The sequence below is a fragment of the Astatotilapia calliptera genome, chromosome 13 (genome assembly GCF_900246225.1).
Source record: "Astatotilapia calliptera chromosome 13, fAstCal1.2, whole genome shotgun sequence".
Classification (NCBI taxonomy): domain Eukaryota; kingdom Metazoa; phylum Chordata; class Actinopteri; order Cichliformes; family Cichlidae; genus Astatotilapia; species Astatotilapia calliptera.
This window is the reverse complement of record NC_039314.1, coordinates 21,626,809-21,649,266: the sequence shown is the minus strand read 5'-3', so window position 1 is coordinate 21,649,266 and position 22,458 is coordinate 21,626,809. Positions and strand designations below refer to the sequence as shown.

Below are 22,458 nucleotides of genomic sequence, written 5' to 3'. Positions count from 1 at the left end.
GTGAATCTAGCTTTGTTTACCAACTTTGTACCAATTGGCAATTGGAGCTGCAAGTGTCCTAGATTTTATGTTAGGCATTTTGATTGCTTAATAAGAGGCCAGAAAATATTAAGAAAATGGGGTTTAACATCTGAAAAGTTATATGTGCTTTCTTTTACTATGCACTGTATATCAGTTGGCTGAATTGCATGGAAAGTTACAGAGATAAGAGCAGGAGAACAAAAAGCCTGCGCTATTGGCCCTCATGGAGAATGGTCTGAAAAAGAGAAGTGAGCAGCAGTTCTCTGGATGAAAATGCCTTGTCAATGTCAGAGTAGCCAGGCTGCTTTGTTACACTGGTAACAGGAAAAATGTGTAACACACTGAATCTTGCTGCAGCAGTAGAAGATCATATATCAGCTGAGAACAGAAAACAGGCTACTGTTTGCACAGGTTTAAAAAATTGGACAAACTTTGCCGCAATAATTAGGGCAGTTATGAAAACAAAAGGGGGGTCCAACCTAGTACTTAAAAGGTCTAACTACTGAAGTGGGTAGGTTTTTATATATATACATTCAAGTCTAGACTGCAGGTTGTTTCTAAAAAATATATTTTTTATTAAACAGCATACACAATAACAACATTACAAATAAACTGGTGCATTATGGTTGATTGAAGTGAAGACTCTTGATTGGTTTGCAGATAAATACAGCACTCGTAGAAAGCAGCGCACTGTTCTCTTGGCCCCTGTATGAACATGTGATTGGTCATCTTGACAACTTGCACAGCTCTCTTAACTGCCAACGACGTACCAGCTTCCTTGTGGGAGTGCTAACAGTGGAAAACAATCTGTGCACTGGATCCAACTAATACTGCCTTTACCTCAGCGTAGAGTCCTCCCAAATCTGTACTCACTGATTCATCACGTCATGGCCAGTTACTGTTAACTGTTGCTAGAAGGAAATCAGCCAGTGTCTGAATCCAAATCCAGCACTCCAAACATATTGACTAGTTTCAAAGTAGCAAAATGGGTTTCAGAAACTGTGAAGCAAGATTTTGTACCATTACTGACGAGCATAGTGTTGCATATCTTCTGCTTATTTTCTTAATTGTCCTTCAATTTTAGAAAACCGAGGAAAAAAAAATACAACTATACACCCTTTTATTTGAAAAGTACAAAATGTCTAAATATCCTCTTTACCTTGGTATGTGACAAAAGAAATATTCAAATCTTCACAATTTTGCTTAAAAATGTCAAATTATGACAAAAATAATTAATACCTGTTTGGATTGATTTGTTGTCCAACGGCTAGACATTTCTAAAAAGTAGTGTACAGACTGAAAAAACATTTTTATTCCACTTTTTCAACCAATGGTCTACAAATGTAGCAGTTATACAGCACATTTTAAGTAGTAGTGCTTTGAAGCTATACTCAGTCATGCATTCACACACCAGTGCAGGTGGAGCTGCCAAGTAAGGTGCTGCCTTGCCATCAAGAAGAAACTGGGGTTCATCGTTCTGCTCACTAAACACACTTTGGCATGTGGTGGGGTTGTGGCCGCACCACCAAACCTGCAATTAGGGGCAACCTACTCTTCTCCTGAACCCACGATCCCCACAGTATAATTAAAGTCTGTCTACAAATGAAAAGCAGAGGTTTCGGTACCGCTGGCAGGATATCGCTTGATATACAGAAGCACACAGCCCCTTGTGCTTTAGCTCAATTAACATTTTCTGAAATTAGTCCAATACAGAAAGTAGCTATCAGACCTTTAAATACTCCAGTGGTCTGTTAAGAGTAATGAGTGTCATTTAAAAACAAAGATGCTCTTTTTGCTACACAGAAAAGAACTCAGAAGATGGAAGAGCCCATAATTTTTGTCTTTAGAAAGAAAAGAGAAAAGATTTGCATTACGAAATATGCAGCAGTGTAAAGGAAGCCATGTGTTTGATTGCCAGAGTAAATAGATAAGATATAAGGGAGAATATTGCATTTTGAGGGGAAGTCATTTCTTGATCACTTCCTCTTTCAGCTTGTCGGCAAGGTGCTTTCTCTTCTCCAGCCTCTTTCTTTCCTCAGCAGATATCTCCTGTGAGAAGAGACCAGACCAGGAAGCAGTCAATACTCACCAGCAAAATAGGGAAAGTGGAAAAAGCAGCGAGAAAGGCGACTAAAATACAACCAAGCACATGTGTCTACATACAGTACACAAGCAAGAAAACTAAACACAGGCAGCTAGTACTGGAAACATTGGCATAGTAATCCTGTAACTTTGAGGTAAACAAGGTGCTGACAGAGAATCGCATCTAATAAGGAATAGGAACTGAGTCAAGATCGATGATTTCAGTCAACACAAATCAAGATCTGATTCTCTTCAGTTTGTGGCAATAAAATTATTAATTTAGGGGGGAAAAAGATGCAGACCTTTAGTTGGTGATAATGAAGGGAATGATTACTACAAAGCAAAAGCAGATGAACACAAGACATGAACAAGTACAGTTGTTAACATCAGAGGCAGCTGATGGATCACCTTCTGACTGGAGGAGCGCTGTGCTGGAGAAGCACAGTGAGGAGTAGGTGGAGGAGGAGGAGAAGAAGGAGGATGAGGAGGGGAACAGGCCCCATTTCTCTGGGACTGACCCACTGCCTCCTAACAGGCCAGTCCAGAGCAGACACAAGTGGAAGTGGGTGGAAATGAAGAACAAGAAAAAGAAGCAAATAAAACAAGTTGGAAGGGGAAAAAACAAGAAGACAAAAAAATTAAATGTAGGTTTAAGAAAATCAGGCGAAATTTGGATAACTGGTCCTGGGTGAGGCATAATTCATAACCAGCGTCAAACTTAAATTTCTAATCTCTAAAGATAACTTTGAAGAACTTTAATAAGCCACTATGAGTATTAATGCATGAATGTGTGTCTAATCAAAAACAATGTATTCACTTCAACACAACTACTGCAAATCCCTGTTTCAACAGATAGAATTTGTGCCAAACTGCCTGCAGCAGTTGGATGAGCAACTTTATGAAGTGAGGTATGGAGAAGGAGGCGAGGACCTGCATTTACCGGGGTAGTGCTGGGTGCTGGTGTGGGACTGCTGGGTGCCTCCTCCGGCAAGGACGATTGCTTGGTTTTCTGCTGCTCTTTTCGGAGCGCGTGCAGCTTGTCCCTCTGCTGACGCAGATATGCCGCCCTCTGCTGGAGCTGCTCCTGCTGTGATACTGATAACTCCTGCAGAGAAACGCAGGTGAAGCTCAATTATTATATTTCAACAGCAATTACAGCTGCTCTCCTATCTCCCAAACTGCTTCCACAGTACATCTGCACATTTGATTTGGCACAGACTTTTACACCTCCTGACACAATCCTCACATTTATCCAGGCTTGGGACTGTTACTAGTCATTCTAGCATGCGGAGCTTTAGTCTCCTCCTAGTTTCAAACTGGCAATCTCTCACACATGAGGCATAAGGGCATGTAAACTTGTTATTGTCAAGTCTCTACATTTCTTTCAAACTCTTAGTTACACCCACTGCATGTTTGTTGAGTCCTTTTTAAAAACACCAAAAATCAAAACATGTAATCTGCAACATTAGTAATACTACTGATGCTGCTCGTTTACATGACTTCCAGCATTAAAAATGTATCTCATCTGACTATGTGGGTTGGCTGTAGCTCAGGAGATAACGCAGGTCACCTACTAATCTGAAGATTGGTGGTCACATTCACAACAAGACCTTACAAAGCATTGGTGAAATCACCGACAACACCTGTCTGTCTTTTATATACAGTCTATGCATTGGTGTTCCTCCCTTAAATTAATGCAGGTCATAATTTGTATTGTATTGTGATTATCTGTATCTGTATCTATTGTACATATTTATGTTAGGTAGGGAAGTAAAAAAAATATCTGTATTTTATTTTGTTTTCTTTCAGTAATAGGTAATTCAGTTGTTTAAAACTAAATAATTGTTGTCTACCTAAAAGGAAATATTAAACCCTTCTGTTTAGAGTGCAATTGTGCTTTGGCACTGATCTTTCCTTCAGAGTGAGGATGAGGCAAATCGCTTTTTATGTTATGCGCAGATTTCCTGTAATCTATGGGGTACGTCAGCAGTCTCACAGACTCACAGTATATGGCTTAGAGAAGCCAGCCTCCCTGTGTGCTTCCTCCAGCCACGCCTCGCTTGTAGTCTGGCTGCTGTTGCTCTGCTCCCCGGCATGAGGACTGCTGCTGATGGAGGGCTCACCAGACTTCACAGGAGCTCTCACAGCTGGCAGAACTCGGGATCCCACAGCATCACTACCACGATCTGTGGGCACATACACAAATGACTTTGATGAGCTGCCACTCTCGTGTTGGTTGTGTGTTTAAAATAAAACAAAAGATTAAAAAGCTTCACATGTTATCTGCAACATTAGTAATACTACTGACGCTGCTCGTTTACATGATTTCCAGTAATAAAAATGTTTCTCATCTGACTATGTGGGTTGTCTGTAGCTCAGGAGATCAAGAATAATGTGGTATAGTGGGGTAATTTTATATAACAAGAAGAAAGAAAGAGTTCAGTTGGTCGCAAAGTGTTTGTCTTCTCTTCTAACTTACCTGTTGTGGGTTTAGAGGAGCTACTCCTCTCAGCACCACCTCCTGTAGCAGCTGTCTTGCTCCCTTCTTTTCTAACTGGGTTACTGTTGACCTACAGGTGGGGATATGGGTGATGGAAAGAATGAATGAACATTTAAACTGTCTCCAAATAATGTGCAAAATCCACAAAGCACAAACACTTCAAAGCTGCTTAATGATCCAATAATTAGGCTGGTATTTATATCTGTTAAGAGCAGAGGTCTACTGTGCATTTTAGTTTTACCAGCATTTTCTCTCTGTTAGCTATCACAGACACAGCTGGACTGGCATTACTGTATTTCTAGTTAGTAAACTGCAGTGTACTTATTAATACATCCCTGATTAAAATCTTACTGCATGGATGGTTCAACTTTATACTGTGTTTTTCCAGTTACCAGTGTGGTGTGCTGATCATTAACCCATGCTTTCACCTTGGTGAAATTTAAATAGCACATTAATAAAAAAGTGATTTCAAGGTTAAAGGGGACTTCACAATAAGAATTGAGCTCAGGCACTCAATGGAAAAGTAGTTAGTGAGATTATGTGAGATAAAGTCCAACAAAAGGTAACACTGGCATGCACAAGAAGCCTCACTAAGATGCACTATTTGGCTGGTTCACAGGTCTTATTTAACTCATAGTGCTCATGATGCCTCACCTTGGCAGGGCTGATGTGTTGGCTGAGGGCGGAGGAGGTATTCTTGGCTTCATCACACTCTGCCATTAGCTTACTAGAGCAGCCACTGGAGGTGGAACCAACCTCTTTCTCTAATAGCAGCCTCCTGGACATTTCCTCATCATACTCCTCTTTTGACTTTCTACACAGGAATAAGCAGGAGAGAAAAAAAAGAAAGAAAGAGTTCAACATAAGCCTAGGACCAACTAACTGTTTAAACTTCACTATTTCAGCCCTGTTGCAAAGCCTTTGGTCAAGAGCCCTCTCGAAGGGGTTCACAGTATGTTCAGTAGTTTTGGTGTGATAAGAGCATTGACAATTTAGAGATAAGCCTGTTCTATTGTCCAGTTAGCCCTTGGCTGACAGCACCAGTAGAAACTAGAAAAAGACAGCAGCGTCAGGGATTTCCATGTGGTAACCCCGTTTTGCCCCAACCAGCTCCCAGGCATCACCCGGGAATCACAGCCAGATCCTTTAATTTGATTTATTTAATAGCCTAAATTGTCTCAGTGGAGACTGCTGCAAAGCATTTACAAGTAGGTGTATGGAAACACAGAGATACTGTGACTGGAACTGTGCCTAGTCATAAATCCTGTGAGGATTTTTATAGGTTGATATTGACAGAACATAGATACATTTGAACTGTTGAGGATAAAACAATTAAACATAAACTTGCAGAATTAATACTAGTTTAAGACCCGTCATCAAAATAAGCGTCAGCTTCAGTGATGCAGTTCCAATCAGAGATTACGTAAAACAATTCCTTTATGATGCCACTTATATAGAAGAAACTATTGATAACCTGGAGAGGAGTAGGGGCAGCATAGTGGACCGCTGATAAGGTTCCCTGGTATGACAAAAGGGATGAAACCATCGTTTTTCTCAGCTGCTTGTTTAGTGTCAATCCCTCCAACCTAAATTAGCTGGATCCTAAGGAGCTTAACTGTGGTCCCATTAGACTCGGTGTGTTCTACTTGGCCAGGCACTCAATAGCAAAATCCCATTAGAGAAGAGTGATAGGAGCTTCGGGAAGCCTTCAGGAAGTGCAATGGATGCATAAAGAAAATGTGGAAATTTCTTAATGGTATAGTGAGGAACAAAAGCCTCATATGTACTATAAAATTAACTGAATTACCTGAAAAGTAAAATTAGTAAACACCTACTGACTAATGTAAATGTGAAATTTCAGCCTAAATTCAAAGAAAAATAATCTATTCAGTTAGGAATAATTGAGAAAAAAATGGGGATTTAACTTCCCGTCAGAGTTGTTAAGCAAATACATTCCTAATTAATGTTAACTTGGAATACAAATAAATAGAGCAGCACTTTTTTATTCTGTTGTAGAAATGATCAAAAACTGTTTCCATGAAATTCCCGTCAGAGACTGTTCAAAATCTGGCTCATAGGACTTCTAAAATATCCTTTCAACAGATGTGCCATAAAAACACGAAGAGCCACAGCATTTAAAAAAAACATTAGAGTGCTCTTAAGGTGGCACAGTGAACTGTGAGGATGTTTCTAAGAAAGGGTGAATGAGATGTCAGGTTCAACAGAACTAGTGATGGTCCACAGTCAGTAAAAAACTATGTGGGGAAAGATAGTTGAGCAGGTACTGGCTCGTTTTGGCGTTCACTGATTGATTCACCTGTGAAACAAACTAACTGAACCAGACACTCACTAAAGGTTTTCTTACAGTCACATATTGAAATATCAACAATCCTAAATCTTCAAATCGGCCATTCGAATAGCTTTACACAACAACTAAAAGTTTATTTTTGGGACACCAGTAAATGTTATGTCAAACACTGAAGGAGTCAGATACCACAAGAATGACAGAGCGACTTACTTAAGAACCTCCTGCAGGATTTTCATCTCTTGCTGTTGCAACTCTGTCATGACGTCCACACCATCAGTCAGACACTCTGGGAGGGCCCCTACACACACGAAGACATTTAACCTACAGCTGAGCGTTTGGCTCTGCAAGTGTGTGTTTGGATTTGCTTTACATGTTAATCCAGCCTACCGTTCCTTTCTTTAATGACCCTGAGGGCTTGGAGCTGCAGCTCCATATTCTTGTGAACCATCAATGAGCGAAAGATCTGGAAGTCATCTGTAGCCAGAACTGGCTGGAATACTGCCTGAAGAACAAAAAAACCAACATCAGTGACGTAGTCCGTTCACAGGTTGTAGTAATGTGTGAAATAGTTGTTGTTTTCATTGACTGGCTTTATTGAACAAACTACTGAGAATTATTATGTATTGAGAAGACAATGAGGCAATGTCAATGTCATATTCAAGACGAATTTAAACTCTGAACAATGCAGGAGGAGAAGCAATTCTTGTGAAAATGAAAATTTTCCATAAAACAACCAATATCACCCTGACCTTAAACATAATTTGGGTGAAGGCTCATCAGGTGATCACTTTGTGCAAGTTTAGTTTATTAAATACTGCCATGGAAGAGTAGCGTGTCCTGTTGATCATGGACAAACCTTACTGGGCCTTCAGTCCAATAAAAACTATGTAAAAAGTTTGTGTTCATATCACATGATAATGAAGACTGAGTGTGTGCTTATAGAAGAGACACAACTGTAAAATTCAAATTATATTCTGCATCAAAATCTATTCAATTAGACTTTTTTTTTTCTTCACAATTCCAATGTCGTCCAACTGATCACTGCCAGTTTTGGACATTTTTGCTTTAGTTCTGGCAACTCATCAGTTTCACCAAAACAGTTTCAGTCTCTCATAAACACAAAAAAAACAACAACTATATTGTGAAGTATTTGACTCAATAACTAAACACAGAGGAAGACTGAAAACACAGTGACTCCTAATGAAGTGCAGCTTGAAGATGATTTCTTTTGATAAGTCTGCTTTGTGTAATAAACATTCAGACACAGTATAACACTTCATGGTGCTAAGGTTGTAGTATTTACAGAGGACTTACATTAATCTAAACTAATGTGATAAAATGGAAACAACCGTTTAACCCTTCCTTAATTGATGGCTCAATTCAGAACTAAGAAATGTGTTTTCTGAGGAAAAAGCTCAGTTTGACTATGTTTACAGCAACAGATAAAAAAGCAGAAACAAAAGACAAACATCTCAAACTAATTAGGTTATTTGGCAACAGGATAAGTAACAGAATGAGTATAAAAACAGTGCATTAGTGATACCAAATCTTTTAGAAGTAATGACTGCAGAGATTCTGCAGTCTGTATAAAAGGGCTAGAGCAAATGTTCAGAAATACATTTGCAAAGAGTTTTCATCATTTTGATATTTAAAACGGCTAAAGATTCAGAAAATCTGGAAAATGACCATGATTTCAGGATTTCAGGAGGGAATATCAGCATGGGATCAGGAATAATTCCAAAACAAACACTGTCAGATCACAACTTGCATTGATAAATGCAGCTTAAAATTATCATGCAAAGACAAAATGTACCTACACAAATCCAGAAACACTTATCTGGATGCTAAGCTCATTTAAGGTAAACTAGGGGACAATAAAAAAAACAAAAAAACAAAAACACTGCCCTCTGGGTTTTGAAGTTCGTTTTCGAATTTATAGATGTATAGATGTATGTATAGATGCTATGCCTTCAGCCAAAAGAGAAAGAATCATTTAACTTAGTGCACAGTTCAATCGCCAGTATCCATGGTGGTGTAGGGGTGAATGAGTTTGCATCTGTAAAAGCACAATATATATACAGGCTTTGCTTATTTCAGTAAGACAATGTCAACCAAACTCAGCATCTGAAAAGTAGTAAGTACCTGACATGTCAAGACCTGTCAGCTATTGAAAACATCTGATGAACTATGCAGCAAAAAACACAGCAAAGACGGCCTTAGACAGCTGGAATGTTGTATAACGCAAGACTGTGAATGTTTCAACTTAAATGGAAACCCCTCCAAACTAATTTTTTAAAAACGTGTTGTTGGCATCAAGCCCACTGCTTGATGCCAGCAACACTGGGCTTATGTAAGCAAATCCTATCCCTGATTCTCAATTCAGGTTAGCTGGCAGGATGACAGTGGTGTGCAAGCAGGAAGCTTAGAGTACCTCCAGAGCTTTAGACTTGGCAAAGGGAGAAGTACACGCATCCAAAAACTGCTGCTCGTTGATGCCAACCTCCTGCATGTAATTCTCCAACAGCTTCTCCACCTACGAAAGCAAAGCAGCTCACACCAGTCCATTCTGACGAGTCAGCAATATGAAACTACTACTGACTGATGCTGATGAGGCAATGCACGACATTAGCCAGATTGTAGTAATCACAATTGAACTCACCAATTTCTTATACTGCTCGTGGATTTCTGTGTATGCCAACTTATTCTCATCTTCGTCGTCAAAAACTGAAATATTGAAAACACACAGTTGACAGAAATGAATTGTGTCCACGGAAATATTTTATAGACTTAGCTAGATGCACTGACTTTAGCACGCAGAAAAGTTAAACATGTAAAACCTGTTTATAGGTCCGCTTATATGCAGATGTTTGTTGTATTTGGTGTCGTAAGATTTGCTGTCGCTGTTTCCGCTCGTATCATATGTAAATGTACAGGAGGAGAAAGTCTAGTACTAAACTTGAGTGGATAGACTATCAGACAGCATCGCTGTTACACGTTAGCGTTAGCTTAGCCGCAGCGCTAACGGTGCACAGCTCCAGAGAGGCTTAGTCTCAGACTAAAATCACCTCATAACCTGTTTTTACCTGTGCATTTGTTTTCCAAAAAGTCCGTTACAGGAACGACCCATTCGGGACTTCCAAGGTAGCCAACGATGCTTTCTAAAACCCATTCACTGTCGTCCTCAGCCATGTTGGTCGTAGCTGGCGGGCGTAAGCAGCAGCAACAACAACAAAGGCAGCAGCGGCAGCCCTGACACAGTGTTGTTCTTCAGGTCCGCGCGTGCAGCACAGCTCACACAGATGGGAAAACACATCTGGTTTATCGTCCCTCATTAACTAGTCCGCATGAGTCTCGGAGGCTGCTTTTTCCGTTCTGGACAAGGTGAGAAATGCGCAGTCATGAATTTGAGAATGGTGAGTGGTGACGCCTAATTGGTTGCTAAGGTAACCATTACGTCAGTCAGCTGCTCCTTCTGCCTGGACGAAGCAGAGCCCTCCACTGGCACCGAGACGGAGAAGCCGCTAAAGTAAGCATTAAAAACTCCCCACAGTCCCAAACCTGCAGTTGCTGGAAATATCACAAAAACAAGATAAAACAAAAGTTAATTCTGCATCGTTCGCTCATTGTATATAGATTACTGAGTCTTTTGTTTGTACTTTTTGTTACCATTTAGCGTGTGCTATCTCAAAAAGCAATGTATGGTGAACCAAACGTTTTCAGATTCTACTCCCTTTATTTGTTGTTTTTATGCTTCACATAAAAATGAAATTACATATAGTAGAAATATAAGTTAAAATGAAATAAATAGTATGAGTGTTAAATATTTAAAAATATTACTATGCAGAAATCTCGAGTAACCCCTCATTTCTTTATATTATGCTGGGAATCAGCCTTTACTATTCTCTTTTTTTGAAGGTCTGATGATGGAATTAATTTGTCCTCCTGTTCTCTTGCACATTTTGCCAACTTATGTCATGTTTTCAGCCACTAGCAGTTTGGGAAATACATTGATCATCCAAAAAATACTCTTTTGTGTTGATCAAACTATGTTATCTTTGGGAATTTTCATAGATTTAAAGAAATGGGAACAAATGATGAACCTTTGCAACAGGCTAGTGGTAACAAAACAACTTAAATTGGTTCTTTGTATGTTGTCTGTCTACAACAGAGGTTTAAGTGGCTTAAGAAACAACAACAACAATGACAAAAATGTTCCTTTGAAAATAATCGGGTACAAGAATTTGAAACGAGTGAGAAAAAAAAGCCAGTGCAAAAAGAAGAACTATGACTCAAGACCACTTTAACAATTAGACGAATGTCTGGCTCCTTGGAAGCAAAATATAAAGAAATGAGAGTTGACTCAAGACTTTTGCACATTACTGTACGTAGATTATGTTTTAAGTTGGCCGTGGTACTAATTTTAATCTCACATTAGCTTCATCCTGTGGCAAATCTAATTATTATGGTATTATGGTAAATATGATTGCAATTATTAAATATGATTATGATGATTATTGTTATTCGCCATCCTGTGGTAAGGCTTCTTTGATTGTCCATTCTGGTTACACAGGGCCTTGTCTGTGTAACCTGAATGTGCAGCGATGTACTAAGGATTAACTTCTGAGGTAAACCACTTTACTTAACGAAAGCCAGATCACTAAACAGACACACATACACACACAAACGCACAGAGAAACATAAGCTAAGATGCTTATTTTTTATTAATAGTAAAAATCGAGTGATCACATAATTTAGTAGTGCGCATTGACAAGGATATTCAATAAATATACATTCCTTCTGTATCTTTAAAGGTACAAGATTTCATTATTAGCATCATCTCAAGAAAGGCTCATAGCTACTGTGCACAGCTCATAAAGGCAAGGCATGCAAGCAGCAGTCATGCCGAAAAAACATACTAAAGGTAGGCAACATTTAAAAAGCTTTACAGGCAGTATTTGAAATGTATCTCTCGGTAATAGTGCTTTGTTTTGCTAAAATAAGCAGTTCTGCCCTTCTGTGTACAAGAAAAATATGATCTGTTACAGAGTTTTCACTAAAAAATGAACATTTCGCTGGAGCAATGGACAGGCAGACAACACACAATTCAGAAACATTCCAGTTTGTTTTTTTGTTTTTTTAAAATTTTGCTCTGACTCTATAAGTTGCATGTAGCAGATTTTAAACCACTTAAATCTTGGCATCTGTGTACTCTGTACTGTGTACAGAGCTGAAATAATCCCCACTGTAACTGGAAAAAGATTTGTTTTCCAAAACAGAATAGTTACAAAACACAAAAACCATAAAAACCTGGGCAGAATGCAGTACCAGCGTTACCGCCCTCCCCATATGACAATCATAGATTATAGCAGCGTATAGTAGTGAATCTGACTCCAGGTCAGCTGGCAGATAAGCATTACAGTGTGGTGACAGTGCTTTACACATAGATATTATTATTGTCATAATCTCAAAGTCTACTCACTTGGTATGGAGAAGTTATGCTACAAATAAAAAACGACTGTGTTTGTCATTTAAGGATACTTTTATGAAGTAATTATTATAGATAGATGCGTGGCTGTGTCTTGCACAGAAAGGTATAGGTTCTTAGGGTACACATAAGTAGTAAAAAAAAGTTTTTTGCTTTTCAGAATGAAATAATTTTTTAAATGGTATTATTATTGTTTATAGTTTATACATTCTGGTGTGAAAGAATCGCTCTCAGGATAGAGTCAGTTAAGTGTTATCTGATAAAACACACACATGCTCATGGAACTGCCTGTTATGCATGTTACACGTGCATAAAATCAGCAGCTGTGAACCAACATGTTGCTTGATCAAGGCTGAATTTTTCATTTAACATTTAATAGCAACTTTTAAGTGAAAGCATGTAACTTGCCTCGTGACATCCACTAGATGGCAACAGCTACCCAAGTTTCAACTGACTCGATATTGGCCAACAAACATTTGAAATCCCAAGCCCCTGAAATGAAGAAAACTGGACTTCCTTTTGATCCATGTGCCAATTTAAAAAGATCCAGCTGCCTTCACGTAACATGCTTAGGACTACCACGGCGTGGATGACTGAGAACCTCGACAGAGATTCGTTTTTCAAATGGTACACAGCCTGAAAAATTACCAAACCCGAGATATTGTTTTAGGGATGGAACTAATGTTTTGTTTTCATTGCTGATTAAATTGCTAATATCTTTATTAGTTGGATCAAGAAACGTCACCTCATATATTAATGATAGAAAATTACTGTTTATGTAATTAATACATTATCAGAAGACTTGTCAATTAATTCTCTCCTGAAATCAGACGTAACACTGATGACGCATGTGGCGCTGTCATGTTAAACACTCCATAGCAACACATATATACATTTTAGACACAGACATCCCTACGATTTTCTCTCTGGTGGTGTTTTTGACTTTACTCAGTTAATGGCTTTGAAAGTTGAAAAAAAAAAAACCTTCTGTATTATTATAAATCCCACAAGAATCATTTCTAAAGGTTACACTTGTAGCAAAGAGTGTGTAAACATGCAATCATTCGAAATGCAAATAAATGTTGCTTCAAGCTTTCAGTCAAGTATAAACTAAAGATGCTAGATTTGTAGCTCTATCTCCACAAGATAAAGGGAATATATATTCTGTCACAGGCATGACATTACAGGCCAACATGTCCTTGAGGTTAAAATACAGCAACTGCCTCTGTCAAGCTCTGTTAAAAATTCATTGTATTGATTTGGTTGACAGCAGAGACCCTCTGGCCCCTTTCGTCTTAACGCTACTTCAGTATGTGTTCAATAAGTCACAATGCTGGGTTTGAACGGATACTATAGATATCCATGCAATCCACCTCCAATTCCAGGATTTGTTTATGGTTATCGATAATGATCTTGTAAGACCCTTCTGGATCATTAGCTCCCCCTCCTTCCACCATAAAAAACCACAGCTTGCTTTATTGAAAGTAGTGGCTGATGGAGGATGCTAAGCCATCAAATGCATCATCTAATTCAGTCATGCAGTGGAACAATGCACCCATATTCATACTTCTGGAAATGGAAATAAAACATGGTGGACATGGTTTGAGCAATCCCTTAAAAGGCCCACTTCATCAGCTTTTTTTTCTAAAACAACTAATGCTTACAATTAGAGATCAATACATTACTTGGCTCAGCCACATGAAGCTGTTTGTTTCCAGGAAGCCGATTAAACTTTTATTTCAGTCTCTGCTTAATTGTTGTTTTTAAGAATTTTGCAATTTAAATAATGTTCTGGTGTGAGTGAATACTATGGGAAAAGCATAAACCTGTTTACTTTAGGCTAACATATTCAAGACCATTGAGAGCACAGAGGCAGTTAGAGATCTGCAACAGCTTAAGGTGTGTGGTAACCTGTGTGTGGTGAATTCTGAATGCCAGATGTAGCGACTGTAGCTACATATGCTAACGTGCCTCCTGCCTCTTCACATGCAGCTGTTATCCCTCCTTTTAAAGGGTGATTAATTATGAATGTTAGCTTAAGTGACATACAATATTTAGGCAATCAGTGCAATTTATTTCCTTTCCTGGGAGATCTAAACAAGGACAAAAAATAATATATAAGTTGTAAGGTTGTAAAATATTATTAGCCTATTAATCAGAATTCTAAACCAAAATGATTTGGTTTCATTTGTAAAGAATCAAAAGTGCCAGCCTGCTGTGGAGCATTTACTTTCCTTCCTGAGTTCTTCCTTTTATCAAGTCCTGCAAACCAGATACCTAAATTTGAAAAGTGTCTTTCTATAAAATCACAATAATAAACTGCTACAAAGACCCAGTGTTGGAAGTCCAATGCCACTGGAGGAAAGAAGTTCTTCAAACATGATTTTTGTGGTCACACAAATCCATTGGCGATCTCTCTGCCACCACTGCTCTCAGCGGACTGACTGGGTACTTCCATTGGATTGTCGGCGTTACCTTTTATTTCTACCTGTTTTTGGTCAAAGCGACTCATTTTCATTTGACTCCTCTCTTGGTAGTTGTCCATAACTGGCACTAACCCACTAGCAGTGCCTTGTCGAGTAAGTTTGCTCAGTCTGTCGTTACGGTGCCTTGTTTCGTCCGGTGTCTGTCCAACAACTTTGTGATGATTTCTTGGTAGTATAGATCCTTTATTATGCTGCCCTTTCTGAATAGGCAGTGGTCCATTGCGTAGCTGGCTGGCTTTGAGTAACACCATTGGTTTGATCTGGTGCTTGTTGCAAACCAGGAATTTATTAGCCTGCAGGGGGATGGTGTAGTGTGAAAACCAGTCCCGCTCAAACGCAGCCTGTAACTGCTCCACGACGGTGAAGTTCCTGTCGTCGATATCTTCTAGCTTACTGATCACAAGGCCTGCTCCTGCATTAAAGGTAAACTCATCCCCCTCCCAGTCAAGATTACCTGTCAGGAAATAGACCACAGTGAGAAACACAAATGACATCGCAGTTTTGGGTAACTTGTAGATGGAACTGAAATGAAGAACTGAAAAGCATATCTGAGTTTATAGATTGTAAATCAAAGTGGAAATTGTATGATGAACTCATTTGCAACCGAACAGTGATGATTGATATAACTTGTGGGTTTTAGGTCTATATATTCAACCTGCATTCTCTTCACTTTCCAGCAGGGAGAGTCTCCTTGAGTGGGGTGATATGTGACAGGAGCAGCATGAGGGTAAGGTAAAGGAAGGTTTACATAGCAGTAGTGAGAACTGCTATAGTTTGAAGAGAGTGGCACAAATAAAAAGGCAGGAGGCAAAAGATTAGAAATGAGTACATCACCTAGACAACAAATTAGACACTTCCCTGAATAGGGAAGAGTCTAATTTGCAAAGGGGCAAAGTCACCTCTTTTTGTTAAGAAAACTGCATCTTTAGTACAATGCTGCAGATGTTCTATCAGTCTGTGGTGGCAAGTGTGCTGTTCTGTGCTGCAGCCTGCTGGTGAGGCAGCATCAGGAACAAGGAGGCAAGAAGGCTGGAGGAAAGCTGGCTCTGTTATTGGAGCCAGACTGGACATGCTGAAGGAGGTGGAGGAAGGATACACACTAAAGATGTTAGAAGCCATCCTGAACAACTCTGAGCACCTACATTATAAAATCTTTATGGAACAAAAAAAACATCCGTCAGGCTTTTCAGTTCTTATACAAATAGCAGATGAGCTATGTCAGACATGAATTTCCCTCTTGGATCAAAAAAGTTATTCTTATTTTTATACTTATCAGAGGGAAGTTAGGGAGGCAAGGTTGAGATGATTTGTATAGTGCAGAAGAGTGATAGTGAATATACTAGAGAAAGGATGCTGAAGATGGAGCTGCCAGGCAGGAGGAAAAGAGGAAGACCACACAGGAGGTTCATGGATGTGGTGAAGGAGGACATGCAGAGGGCTGGAGCGATAGAAGAGGATGGTAGGGATAGGGTGAGATGGCGGCAGTGGTGACCACTAAAGGGAGCATCTCAAAGAAAAGGTTGTTCATTTTGTAACGTGTGCTCCCGTAGTAAGTAGAACAGGCAGCAAAGCAGGATAATCTTCGCTAAGTTTGGTTACCAGTATGGTGATGGTCAAAACACTCAAGTCGAGAGTTCAAAACAGGACTACACAAATCGATTTTGTTGATGATACAGTGGCTACATTAGGTTTTTATATTCAGTCGATGGGTGCCACGGACTTTCCTGTCTCGGATGCTCACTGTCTGGTTATTGTTTTCCATAAAAATGGATCAACATCCAGATTTTGGAGATGATTTAGCTGAATTTCAGAGACTGGACCACATGCCTCAAACACTGTTCATACTTGCACCATACGTACATTTGCTCTAGTTTTGTGCAACACCCTCCCTCCTGCCTCTAGCAAAGGTATCAGGTGAACTTGCCAGGGTTACGAGATGCAGCAGATCCTCAGCGAGGCTTTCCCCAAATCACAGTGTCTGGCCTAGCTTGTTGCTTCATTATCACTAAATTATTTTAATTTGTATTTAGGGTTGTTTTCCTGGTTAGTGATAAAGCTTAAACAAATGAAGCACACATATAATTAACCTCTGAACATCTGATTATAGTGTTTTTGACCTTAGAGTGCCAGTACAGTCATTTCCCCTTGTATATTTTTTTCATCTGTGTTAGGAAAATTTCCTCATCATATTGATCTTTTATTCTCACTGTCAGAAAGAAAACAAAAGAGGAAGTATTCCTTTAGGTCCACTAAAAATAGGTCATAGGCATAAAGTGAGCAGACATATAGGCCACAGTCATAAAGTCTAGTCGATGAGCTCACCTAAATAAATGGCTCTGTCTGTAACCATAAACCTGTTGTGGTTTATTCCTTCGAGACTGACATCCCTCTGGCCCCTGGGGTTGAAGAATTTCTGCACACACGTACACACACATGCACAGTTATGCAGTGAGCTTTGATAAAGAGTATCTGTAGAGATGAAAATAGTGCATATTGGCCCTGAACTTACAGCTTCTAGTGAGCAGTTGGCCTGCTCCATGCACAGACTCCTCAGGGACCAGATGAAGTTGAAAGTTAGCGGATGAGTCTTTTCCGAGCAACTTATCAGCAGACGGACTCGTACATTCCTCAGGATCAGAGCCTCTCTTATAAGGCTGTCGATACGCGACCAGTACCTTGGCACAGATACAAATACACGCAGAATTAGGCATGCAGCTGGTCCGGCACATACGCAGTTTAAACACTGCACTCAAGCCACTGGTGATAAATGCCTGCCAAGTCACTGTGCGGCAGCATATTTGCTCTAACCTGCTGGTGTTTCTGCCGATGAGGGGCAGGTAATCAGTAATGGAGATATATATGAAATGGTTGGCTTCTTGGATGACCCTGGCAATAGCTTCCAGATCACTGCTGCGATGTTTGGGAATGAAAACATCCGGTGAGCTCTGTCAACAGAGAATTAGGGAATGTTGGTGTTGCGTACTCCTCTTTAAAGATACACACAACAGTGATCACAAGAGCATTGTGTAAACAGATAATTATTACCACAGGAATCTTCGTAAACTACAGAGTTGCCACTGTGATCATTAAAGCTGTTATAATCATAATAACTGACTGAGCTTTCCTCGTTATTATCATTGTAAATGAGCATCAGGGTTTCTCGTTGTGTGAATAAGAGAGGATTAAAGTTTCAGTTTTAACTTCCTTGCTGACAGGCACTGTACCCTATGAATCATTAACTCAGAGTGTGTGCTTGAGTGTGCTTTTTGTGTTCATTTTAATATTACTGAAATGGACAGCTTAGCCGAATCAACATTTTTTTTCTGCTGGATCACCATCACTCTTGTCCAAGAAGATAAGGACACTGAAAGACACAGCATCCTGCAGAGGACTCTATGAAAAATTAACGTTCCCTCTCCTAAGCTGTCGCCACCACTGCAGGCAGCTTTTACACTAATGTGTACTGCACGCACTTATATTTATGTCTAATTTCAGCAAATATGTATTGTAATTTACCAAAAGTTGGGGTTTTGGACTCCAAAAAGTGTGTGTTTGCTACATGAACCAATGAATTAATTCATTTATAATGCAAACTAATACTTTAAATGTTACTTACAGAAACATAGGCCAAGGCTTTTGTGCCATTGATTGTGAGATTCAGTGGCGTGTCTCTGTTGGATACAGCAAATAGGCGCTTGGACCAGAAGGAGGGAATAAAGTCTTTATACTGGAGACCCCAGTAGAGACTGAACACTTTGTGGAGGTCCAGAGCCAGACAGCTGCAGTTGTACACCAACACACCCAGCTCCTTCCTCTAAAAAACAAACAAAAAAATAAACAAACACATTTTGTAGAGCAAAACAACAATTGAAACCGGCAGCATTTACATAATTAAAGATGTATATCTTCATTTTTGCCTTTAGTTATTTGAATCAGCCTTTGCCTATCATCTCCATCAACATTTACCTTCCAACTAATATTAACCTGTTTTACTGTTTTAACACTTTTATGCATTCATCTACATACACACACATTTCTCTGATATTTCCACGTCAGGCCATATTGTCCGCATGCCTAATTCAATTCCAAGCCTTAGTCTATCCTGACAAAAACAGCAGGGAATGTAAATATGCCGCAGTGAGCCTTTCTGTTCCTGATCTTCTTTTTTGCTCTCAGTACCATTTCAAAGTGGCACTTGTCATTTTTTTGATTCTCACCATGCAGTTCTTGGAGTCACCTTTTCTTTCTGTCATTCTACACAACCCAGCAGTGTTCACATGAGTAAAGCATTTCTAATAAATTCTTCTCTTGCAGCTCATGTGTTACTAAACTCTTGCCATTGTCTTTTTAAAAAAAAACGCGAATATATGCACTCCTCAATAGACTAAAAATCTAGTCCATAACCTATTTTCATAGATATCTACAGAAATAAGGAAGGAAAAGAACAATGTCAGTCTGTTTGTTTTGTGGTCTAATTTAAATACAATGTAGCATCAATATAAGCCTGGCTGAGAATGCATCAAACATGCTGACCTGACAAATACTTTTGAATAGTTACCTTGTGCTCCTTGCAGTTCATCTTCCTAAATTAAGGCCCTCACTAACAAACGGTCTCACACTTTAATGAGCTGTCTACCTTTGAAAAACAGATGAAAGATTCTGGATTCTCTATTTTTGGACGCCACCTCCTGCGCTCACAAAAACATATACACAGATATAAACTGACTGTGTGCTAACTATTGTTCTCTGTTAGGTACACTTTGCTAGTAACGCTTGGACCTACAGAAACATCTACACAGATATAGTTGAACCCCCTTTTGCCTTCAACAGTTGCTTTAGTTCTTTGTGGCACAGATTCAGCAAGACTGTGGAAGGATTCTTCATTCCTCTTATTCTATATCGACATCGCAGAGCGGCTCGAACTTCAGCAGGTTGTCATGATCTTATCTACATGCCTAAATGCACTGGGTAGCTGCCATGTGATTGGCTGCAGTAACAAACAGTTAAGAAAGTGTACATAATGAAGTGCCTGGTGAGTGTATATACAGCACTTTCAAAATGTTTTAGGTGTTTAAGTTCTAAAAGAACTTAAGAGTTTTCACACTAAATGTTGGTATGATTCAGTATTTCTTTCTAATTCCTGCATTGAGGCAACTGGTGGCGTGAGTCGATGCAATATAAATAAAATTGAACAGAATGAATTTGTGTACAGTTAGACGAATAAAACTATTTGTGTATTCATTAAAAAACATTCTAGCTTCCCTCTTGGTGCCTATAATATTTGCACAGCACTCTACAAATACATTAAATCTGAATATTCTTGTTTCGTCAACAATGCTGTTTTTAAGCTATACTGGCTCATACCTTGCGAAATGTAAAGTTCGATCCAATAGATCATTACGAGAACTTTACATTAACAATACCAAATTTCAATAATTTGTGTTACTATCCTGCCTCAGAAATCACAGAAGTAAAATTTGGTTGATTTTTCTCCAAAGTCTCTGTAAGTATTTCTGTGGGTATTGTAAAGTATGGTGGCAGTACGGTGGCCAGAGATCTCCAGTCCATGCTGGCACTGCCGATGTAGAAATGTTTCCTGTCGACCACCCAGAAGGAGGAGTGAAGGTTGCCTTTGGTCAGAGCTGCCATGTTAATATAGTGAACCTCAGCATCTAGAGATGGAGAGAAAAGGGAGTTACATGTGAGACATGGAGGAGGATAAAGACAAATCTGCCAGAAGCCATACAAATAGAGACAGGGGATAGGAAAGATGGTGAGAGACTGAAAGACTGAAAATGTGACCAGGGGGAGCAAAGGGCTGAACAGTCAGATCTAAACACAACATAACATCTTATGTGTTATGTCATAACATATAAAGCAATGAAAGTAAGAGCTAGGTGTGATTACTGAGTTTAGTGAGCTCAGTTGAGTTAGCTATTCCAGTTGAGATTTTCAGCTGAATTCCTCTTGCTTTCAGTCCCTGCAGGCTGGACAGCAGAGCCCTGCCCTAGAGGAAACAAACCAGCAAAGCAAGACTGTTACATGAAATCCATGCAGTATAATCAGATACACAGAGTTCAGACTAAGTGCTTACATTTTTTACATTCAAGTACTATCATAAGTGATAAATGTGCTATTTGTGTCCCATTCATTTTTTTCAAAGCACTCGTCTGCAGGCAGCTACTGTAATCTCTATTTTTCTTTTGGAGTCTTATTTAGAAAAATATTTATATGCCTCTTATGGTTTTCCAGTGATGACTACCTCTGATCACTGTAGCTATCCAAAAACATGTAACCTTCTGTGCATATTTAGAAGCACAAATTTTACAAACCCACAAACGATGCATGTTATTGCTGTAACACAAAATAAAAAGCAGCCTGTTCGACATAATTTACACACATTCATCTCATGTCATTTAGAAACGAGCAAACTAACAATATATTACACTTGATATGAAGATTAATTTCCAGTTTCATGAAGTTTTCCTTCATAAAACCGACCTGAAATCCACCCAGAGTACAAGATACTGTGAGGGACTCCTTTCATTAAGTACCTTTGGTGATACAAGGAAAATTACTCATCCTTCATTAGTTTCTCTTTAGTGATCACTGAACACACATTACAGGACACAAATGAAGACAGGAGCATTTTAAATAAGAGCTAAAAGCTACAGTTGAGATGCAAATTTGGTCAATTTGGCTCCATTTCTACACTCAGATCCTGATGTACACTAGGGAAGTTGTTATTTCACGATGTATTAAAACTGTGTTTTACAATTTAAATGAGACATATTTGATTTTACACTTTAAGCCCTGTTAATGCATTACATCGAGTACTGCCCAGGCTTTAAAAACAACATTATAACACCTTCTATGGCTCCAGAGGATTATTTTCAGTCTGTTCAATGGTGTCTTTATCAGTTTGAGTTTGGGAAGTTCACATTTTTGCTAGAAAATGTATGTTCCATATCACACTATATGGACAAAATTATTGGGCCACACCTCTCAATCTTTGAATTCAGGTCTCCTCAGAAACACAGTATGACTTAGAAACATTCTTAAAAATGGGTTTATCCAACTTTCTTCTCTGCCATATAATTTGCAATCAACTGTAAGTGAAATTATTGCAAAGTGGAAGTATTTAGGAACAACACAGCAGAGCCATAAAATGGGGCACTAAGTAAAGTTAAATCGGTGGTGCGTAGGGTTTAAAAGTCACCAATGCTCTGCTGACTCAATACCTGCAAAGTTCCTAACCTACTTTGGCATTAACATCAGCACAAAACTGTGCACTGGGAGCTTCGTGACATGGGCTCTGTTTGCCGAGTAGCTCTTGTAATGTGTAAGTGACCTCGTACCACTATACTGACACAGAGATTTAAAGATGTTTGCCAAGAGTGTAGTGGAAAAAGGTAGATAAATGCAATATTTTCCAATTTTCAATTTTAAGGATTGGTTTTAAAAATGGTTATCTATGTCACCCCTACAACAGACTGGTCCAAATGCAACCCCCCAACCGCAACCTTGAATTGGATAAGGGGAAGAAAATTAAGTGGATGGCTCTTAAAAATCTATT

At 39.1% G+C, this 22,458-nt stretch overlaps 2 protein-coding genes across 4 annotated transcripts in view; both read right to left on the bottom strand.

Moving 5' to 3' along the window:
* Positions 1-572: 572 nt before the first annotated feature.
* On the bottom strand, positions 573-10,396 carry cfap36 (cilia and flagella associated protein 36). 2 transcript variants are annotated; one of them, XM_026191219.1, is made up of 11 exons: positions 9,995-10,396; positions 9,571-9,635; positions 9,343-9,444; positions 7,299-7,413; positions 7,122-7,209; positions 5,258-5,417; positions 4,583-4,673; positions 4,108-4,289; positions 3,044-3,208; positions 2,512-2,631; positions 573-2,070 (listed from the first exon to the last, which is right to left on the bottom strand). In XM_026191219.1, exons 1-11 carry the CDS (start codon positions 10,098-10,100, stop codon positions 1,987-1,989), a joined length of 1,278 nt encoding a protein of 425 aa, XP_026047004.1. In that variant the 5' UTR covers positions 10,101-10,396; the 3' UTR covers positions 573-1,986. The 2 variants fall into 2 exon arrangements, with proteins under 2 accessions (XP_026047004.1, XP_026047005.1); XM_026191220.1 differs by lacking the exon at positions 2,512-2,631 and having other exon boundaries at positions 9,995-10,394.
* Positions 10,397-11,652: 1,256 nt separating this feature from the next.
* Positions 11,653-22,458, bottom strand: part of LOC113035567 (inactive phospholipase D5-like) — a 73,568-nt gene continuing 62,762 nt past the window's right edge. For both annotated transcript variants that reach the window (XM_026191217.1, XM_026191218.1), the window contains 7 exons: positions 20,790-20,889; positions 20,427-20,554; positions 18,499-18,696; positions 17,691-17,827; positions 17,392-17,557; positions 17,205-17,295; positions 11,653-15,336 (listed from right to left, as the gene is read on the bottom strand). In XM_026191217.1, the coding sequence (XP_026047002.1) occupies positions 14,789-15,336; positions 17,205-17,295; positions 17,392-17,557; positions 17,691-17,827; positions 18,499-18,696; positions 20,427-20,554; positions 20,790-20,889 (1,368 nt within the window). In that variant the 3' untranslated portion in view covers positions 11,653-14,788. The remainder of the gene's footprint in view (positions 15,337-17,204; positions 17,296-17,391; positions 17,558-17,690; positions 17,828-18,498; positions 18,697-20,426; positions 20,555-20,789; positions 20,890-22,458) is intronic.